The sequence below is a fragment of the Penaeus japonicus genome, unplaced genomic scaffold (assembly GCF_977035675.1).
Source record: "Penaeus japonicus unplaced genomic scaffold, GWHDUDI00000001_assembly GWHDUDI00000042, whole genome shotgun sequence".
Taxonomy (NCBI): domain Eukaryota; kingdom Metazoa; phylum Arthropoda; class Malacostraca; order Decapoda; family Penaeidae; genus Penaeus; species Penaeus japonicus.
In genome coordinates this window covers 19097295-19104794 of record NW_028234444.1, presented here as the reverse complement: position 1 = coordinate 19104794, position 7500 = coordinate 19097295, and the positions used below count along the sequence as shown (strand labels likewise).

Below are 7500 nucleotides of genomic sequence, written 5' to 3'. Positions count from 1 at the left end.
TATGGCTACATATACATACTCTTTGCTACGGGAACAGATGTGATCCTTCATATAAGGTATTGATATACAGAACTGTACATAAACACATCTAAAATAAGTGTCAAAGGCAGAATGCAACAGCAATATCTGCCTCTCCTGAATGTTGGGAATTACATTACTGCTAAAATGCTAGCAAATGGCACACTAACAAAATTATAAAAATAATAATTAGTTCAGACCTCTATCAAAATACGCGTTACAAATAATATCAAGCTCCGCACAGGAAAGTGTCGAGGATGGAAGTCCCTAATACATTAATAATCATAATATATATACATATATTTATATATTTAAATACCTATTTACCTGTGCACATATATGCATGATGATACTTTCATCTCTAAATGTCACCCCGTAATGTTATCAGAAAAAAACTTCCTTTAACCATTCTAGAGCAACAGAAGTAACAAACCTTTTAACGCACTATGTACAGATACGGATAGTTTATATAATTAGATAAACAACTTTCCTTTTTTTTTTAATCTGTAAGGTGACTAAGTACGCCTCGCAGCTGCAGCTTCTCCCCCACATCATTCCTCTGGGTAAGTCCCTTTTTTTCCTCTCTTTCTAAAAGCTCAAGAAACAACAGATAATGCGGTCCCATCCTCTCTGATTCTCAACTCTTCCTGCTGCAACCTTGCACATGACACAAGTCAAGTCAAGTAAGGCTCTATCCCTTTCCTTGCTGCTCTAGCAGAGGTGATGCAATTATATCACTGAAAAGTGCATATCCTATATAACCTGATCTATAGTCATATGAATACAGGATAGAATAGCAAGTAGGGAGGGAGGGAGGGAGGGAGGGGGGGAGGAAGGGAGGGAGGGAGAGGGGAGAGGGGAGAGGGGAGAGGGGAGAGGGGAGAGGGGAGAGGGGAGAGGGGGAGAGGGGAGAGGGAGAGGGAGAGGGGAGAGGGGAGAGGGGAGAGGGAGAGGGGAGAGGGGAAAGGGAGAGGGGAAAGGGAGAGGGGAAAGGGAGAGGGGAGAGGGGAGAAGGGAAAAGTGGAGAGAGAAAAAAGAGGTGGGTAAGAGAGAATTTTTTTTGTAACTCAATCATGAACACATGATGGAAATGCAAGCATGATGGCCAGTGTGGAATGAAAGGTTAATATTGCGAGTACAGTCTCAAAAAACCTACATCCGTGCCCACATACTGCATTCCTCCAAACCTTCGCACTATTATTAAAACTCTTCGCATATATACAAATATCCATTATCAAATTAAGATAGAACTCTTAATCCAAAAATATGGAATGTTCTGGAGAATTTTAGTGACCCGATGGTCAAAATTTTAATAAGCTAAAAAGGTACCATTTGCGAGAACTTATTTTTCGTGATATTTCCGGTTCACAACAGAATTGCTCCGTACAACTATACTGTGTAGAGGAGCCATTATCGCCAGTGAGTGAGTGTGGTGGCCTCATGAAATACAAAATGTCTCTCAAATTGCCAACTATGTCGGTCTTTAAGCCACCTTTACGTTCATCTTCATATTTCGCAATCTCATCACCACTTCAAGAATGACTTAGCATTGCAGAAAAGGATTTTTCTTTCATATTTTTTTTTTTTCTGTTTTTCATAAAAACATACGACACTTATTTGTCGTGTCTTAGCGTTGTATAGCACTTCTGGCAGACTCTCACAGGCTTCAGGATGCGTAGACGAGATATTTCAGATTCAAATCTACTGCATCTGTAATAAGAGACGGAAAGAAATTCAGGAGCAGGGCATAATTAGCCTATGCAAGAGGATACTGAGAAAAACATTTTAAAATACTCACTTACTCCCTCTCCTATGTGCTCTGAATACACACAATAATATATCAACATACACATATACCATCAAACTCACCTCCCACTCCTTCAAACCACATACATAAATAGTAACATATATACATACACATATACATATACACACATGCACAAGTATATGCACACACACACACACACACACACACACACACACACACACACACACACACACACACACACACACACACACACACACACACACACACACACACACACACACACACACACACACACACACTCTCTCATACTCATTCTGCACTCACGCACTTCTTCTCCACTCATGCACTCACTCTCCACTCGCTCATACACTCACTCTCCACTCGCTCATACACTCACTCTCCACTCGCTCATACACTCACTCTCCACTCGCTCATACACTCACTCTCCACTCGCTCATACACTCACTCTCCACTCATGCACTCTCTCTCCACTCATGCACTCACTTACTCCCTATTCACCTACTCATTCTCCACTCACAGACTCATTAACCCATCCACGACGGGGGAATTCTAGCCTTGAATGTCCCAATGCCGGGGCGTTCGAATTATTAGGCCTAAATCAATTGAATGGCTGGCACAATACTGTGCCGCCCGGCCACTGGGCTTTTGAATGAGCGGTACAGTACTGTACCACCCGTCCAGTGTGGGTTAACTCTCCACTCGTGCACTTGCTTTCCACACACACATACCACTCTCCATTTGTGCACTCACTCCCCACTCACAGACTCACTAACTCTCCACTCACACATTCACTTTCCATTCATGCACTCACTCTCCACTCACAGACTCACTAACTCTCCACTCATGCATTTACTTTCCATTCATGCACTCTCTCTCCACTCACACTCACTAACTCTCCACTCACACATTCACTCTCCACTCATGCACTCTCTCTCCATTCATGCACTCTCTCTCCACTCACACTCACTAACTCTCCACTCACACATTCACTCTCCACTCATGCACTCTCTCTCCACTCATGCACTCTCTCTCCATTCATGCACTCTCTCTCCACTCACACTCACTAACTCTCCACTCACACATTCACTCTCCACTCATGCACTCTCTCTCCACTCATGCACTCTCTCTCCACTCATGCACTCTCTCTCTAATCATGGCACTCACTCTCCAATCATGCACTCACTCTCCAATCATGCACTCACTCTCCAATCATGGCACTCACTCTCCAATCATGGCACTCACTCTCCAATCATGCACTCACTCTCCAATCATGCACTCACTCTCCACTCATGCACTCACTCTCCACTCACGCTCTCACTCACTCACTTTCCACTCACGCTCTCTCTCTACTCACGCTCTCTCTCTACTCACGCAATCACTCTCCCCTCCTACCTTGAGCAGAATAGATGTCCGCAGTTCCTGCAGTGGTGCCGCCGCTCATAGATGCTAAATTTGACCTGGCAGTGGGCACAGGCATCACTCCCATCATCGCGGACCCAGTGGTCAGCCACAGCCCTCCCTGGCTGGTCTGGCACGCTCCATGAGAATACCCTCCCTCGGGCGTCGCCTACTAACACTGTCCGATGGTCCCTGGGAGGAGGGAGGAAGTAGTCGCTTAAGTGAGAATCTGGCTGCCAATCAATCCATGATAACCCAACGCCAACGGATCTCCCATGCCTAGGGTAGGCCCAATTTCACGTGGCACCTATACATGCCATGACAATGGAGGCTGCTCACTAATAGGCACAATTCATATGCATGGAGTTTTATGGATTTGATGGCACTCTCGAGGTACAGACTTTCAAAATTCAGCCTAGCCCTCGTTTTTATTGAATCTAATCATCAAAACACCATCCTTAAGCTTCTCATTTTTATCTCAAGTGGGCAGCCTTAATATCAGTCCAGGGGGTGCATTCAAATTAATCTCCAGCACAATTAGGTGATATATAACTCATCGATCCAAGAAAATAAATGATAAACCACTGAAAATATAACTGATATCTATCTCTCTTACATCTTTGAGACATATAAATGTCATCAATGAAAACGTCATAAAAAAATAATCTCTTCAGAATCAATAGAAAATTCTTTAAAAACACGGGCCCATTGATGTAACTAACTGTTACAGAACAGAATGAAGACATCCAGCACTTCAAGGGTCTGGATATCAAGAGTCAAAAGTCACCAGAGAATTAGTGAAGGATCCATAAAACAAAAAAGACTACTCCATAAAGTATATCTATTTCTCAAAAGACTGGAGTGTCATGACTGAGAAGACTTACTTTGAAACTGCCAAGGTTGTAACAGAGGCTGGCTCTGTGTTATCTCTCCGGTCATATGCCGTGTGCATGGTTAGCTTGCTGCGGAAGACCAGCTGGCAGGCCCACTTCATTCCTGAGGAAAACCCATCAAATTTATTGGACATCTGTATACTGATGATGATTGTAAATATATGAATTACAATACTAATCCCAATGGCAAAAGAAACAACAATATACAAAATAGGTTATCTTTCAGCAAAATAATTTTGTGTGTAATAGCTTTCTCTGCCATTTCATCAAAACAATAGAGTATTTTGTCATTCAGTCATGCTTTTAAATTAACTATAAGAAGTAGAAGTAACATTAAAGCTTTAACATAGCTACTGCAATACCTATAACATTGTCATTTTCTTGCTTGATATCTATGACTTTTCATTTAACCCTATATTGTTGTGCTTTCCCTCCAAGACTTTCCTAGTCAAGCCTCTTACTCTAATCTTGTATTTTCTTCATCTTTTTTCTTTCTTCTCTTCCTTGGTCTTCTCTATCCTTTCTTTCACTCCTCTCTCCTCCTTTTATCTCGTCTCACCTTACCTCCCTTTACCTTGCCTCGTCTCATCTCTTCTTGTCTCTTCTTGTCTTGCCTTGTCTCGTCTCATCTCGTCTTCTCTTCTCTTTTTGCCTTTTTTAGCCCTTTACATACCTATATTATAATTAATATCTAGCTCCTTTGCTCCTCCTACCTCCTTTGCTTACCTCTTCCTTCTCCTCCTCCTATCCTCCTACCCTTACCTGGCATAAGGGGGTTTCTTGGCAGTTTCTTCTTGGCCTCTTGCACTGCTGTCTGCTGGCTCTGGGCCTCGCGCACCTCTGAGTCCGAAATGAGGACAAAGGCATCACTGTCTGCGAGGCTTGTCTCACTCTTGCTGGTCTGGAGCCGGTGGTCTGGTCCACGCTGACCCTCGTGCGCCACACCCCTCTCGATGGTGCTTATGGCTCTGGCCACGCCTGGAATGGTGGTCAGTAGAAGTGGTTTTACATTTAGAAAGAACCAGAGGGTATAATCAGAAGATTGCAGATTAAAACATCAACAAAGAATTTCTACATAGAAAAGAAAAACCAGAGTAACATGCAACAAGAGAGCCAAACCCAGAAAGTGCAACCCACACACCTTGCGGATAATTGGAACTCCTTCTCAAGACAATGTCGTCCTGAGCCTCAAGCGACTGCGACTGAGAAGTTTCTATGCTCGGCGTGCTGATGGTGGAGATGGACACCGCAACTTGCCGGTGCAGAGGTCTCTTTTCCTTGCCTAATTTCTCTGGACTATGCTCCTACAACGCATAGGAAAAATTAAACAATTCTATACTCAGATGTCATGAACTTTAAAAACACAATAATCAGCTTAAATTGTTCAACATACAGACAAATACAAAAAATATGTATGTTTATATCTATTTATGAATGTATATATATTCACAAATGTTTACTATTTGTCAGCAATTTAGGAAAATAAATAGATGGATACTGACAGATAGAGATAAATAGATAGATACAAATAAGTATATACATATGAATAGACATATATGAATAGCACAGATAGATACGCATAAACATAGACAGAGAGATAGACAGGTAAGCTATACAGATATAGATATAAATAAATAATGATATAGACAGAAGGCAAAAACCTACCGTCGTCTCCACAACAATCTCCTCCTCGCTGGTAGCCAGTTTGGTCGGATCGGCAGACACAACAGTATACGAATCCAGATCTACTGTGCCCATGTCCTCGGAGGCCTCCGCCTTGTCGCTCTCTTCTACGTCACTCTCTCCCTCCTCAGACAGGCTGCTCTCGCTCACGCTCTTGGTCAACAGGGCTGAGGTGGAAGAAGCGACATCAATTCAAGGGTGATTAAAAGAAACACTTTCCAAAGGCAGGACTTAAAATGTATGGTGGAGGAAAGGGGGAAGGGGGGGGGGAGGAGAGGGGAGGAGGAGGGGGGGAGGGGAGGAGGAGGGGGGGAGGAGGGGGAGGGGGGAGGAGGAGAGGAGAGGGGGGGAGGAGGGGAGGAGGAGGGGGGAGGAGGGGGGAGGAGGGGGAAGACAATGACAAAGGGGAGGAAAGGAGGAGGAGGCAAAGAAGAGGTGAAAGAAAAATGAAATCCAAAAAAAAAATGTATAAAGTATGATTTCTTTTATTTATTAATTTATATTTTTACCTATATGGCATGTTTCCAGCATCAATGGGGTCATGTATATATATTTTCCTCCATTTCAATTTTTCAAAGAGGTTTTAAGCTAAGCAAGCACCATCCTAAACATTTGTACATCAAGTGTATAACCCGTTAACGACGGGTGACAAAATATCACATCAAGTGGTGGCAGAGTCAGCCGCTGGGGACGAGATATTTCGTTGTGGCTATCCTCCTGGTCAGCGCACCAGGTGATCAGGCATATAGCGCTTGGCCGCGGCCAGTGTAGGTGAGAATCCCGAGGTGTTGGGTTTATCCGTTTGAACTATCCCAGCGTTTTGACCATTTAGATCCAAAATAGTCCCGTCGTTAATGGGTTAATAATTTGCATTTCAAATACAACAATGTTCAAATCATTCATGAATTAAACCATCATCTAGTTACCTTCATATAGTGTCAAGTAGCATCTTTTCTATAATGTGTGAGGAAAGGATTCTTTGCCATAGCTTGATGTTCTATTTAAATAATATCTGATATTTATAATTTTTAACATAGACAATATTAGTAGTAGCAGCAGTTGTTTTAATATCAACATTGATTTAAAAGCCTTAAAATCTCATTATCACCTTGATTAAAAGTTAGCTTATCTAACATGTATTTTCTTTTAAAACCCTCACATCTTGATCAACCTTTCTGAGACGGGCCACATCATAAGATGTTTGACCTGGGAGAGGCATCTTAAGATGTTATGTTTTCTACTATTTTCTAGACTTATGATATGATATATGAGTCTAAATATGATAAAAAAGTAAAGTGATATTGATTGGCATTTGGTATGATGGAATAAGTAGCATCTATTTTACACAAAAATAATTCAATGTGACAGTGCTCCGGCCCCATGAAAAATGCCTGTCATGGAAGAGTTAAAAAAAAACAAAAAAAAATGCACATTGCTAACTAGAAATTCCCTCAACCTCTTCCCCAAACCTCAAGCTAGCCCAACCCCTATCCCGACCCTTTTCCCAAACACCCACCCCAGGCCTCCTCTTTTGCAGCCTACTCACCCCCAGCTGCACCTGCCCCATTCCTGCTGCCCTAGCTCACCTGGGGGGAAGTCCTCTACAGTGGACAATCGGCGGACCAGCTCATTGGCACGTGCTGAGCGCCCGGGCTGGAGAGGGTGGGTGGGAGATCGGCCAGAGGGAGATTTGGGGGATTTAGAGCCCTTACTTCCGCC

The 7500-nt window shown here is 43.0% G+C and overlaps 1 protein-coding gene across 8 annotated transcripts in view; it reads right to left on the bottom strand.

The window, feature by feature from the left end:
* Positions 1–1580: 1580 nt before the first annotated feature.
* The window catches only part of bchs (WD repeat and FYVE domain containing 3 bchs), a 40381-nt gene continuing 34461 nt past the window's right edge, over positions 1581–7500 (bottom strand). For 5 of the 8 annotated variants that reach the window (XM_086534741.1, XM_086534742.1, XM_086534744.1 and 2 more), the window contains 7 exons: positions 7368–7500; positions 5764–5948; positions 5240–5402; positions 4861–5076; positions 4090–4201; positions 3200–3397; positions 1581–1728 (listed from right to left, as the gene is read on the bottom strand). The exon at positions 7368–7500 is cut by the window's right edge and continues 14 nt beyond it. In XM_086534741.1, the coding sequence (XP_086390867.1) occupies positions 1632–1728; positions 3200–3397; positions 4090–4201; positions 4861–5076; positions 5240–5402; positions 5764–5948; positions 7368–7500 (1104 nt within the window). In that variant the 3' untranslated portion in view covers positions 1581–1631. The remainder of the gene's footprint in view (positions 1729–3199; positions 3398–4089; positions 4202–4860; positions 5077–5239; positions 5403–5763; positions 5949–7367) is intronic. The other 3 variants (XM_086534746.1, XM_086534748.1, XM_086534749.1) reach the window with 1 other exon arrangement.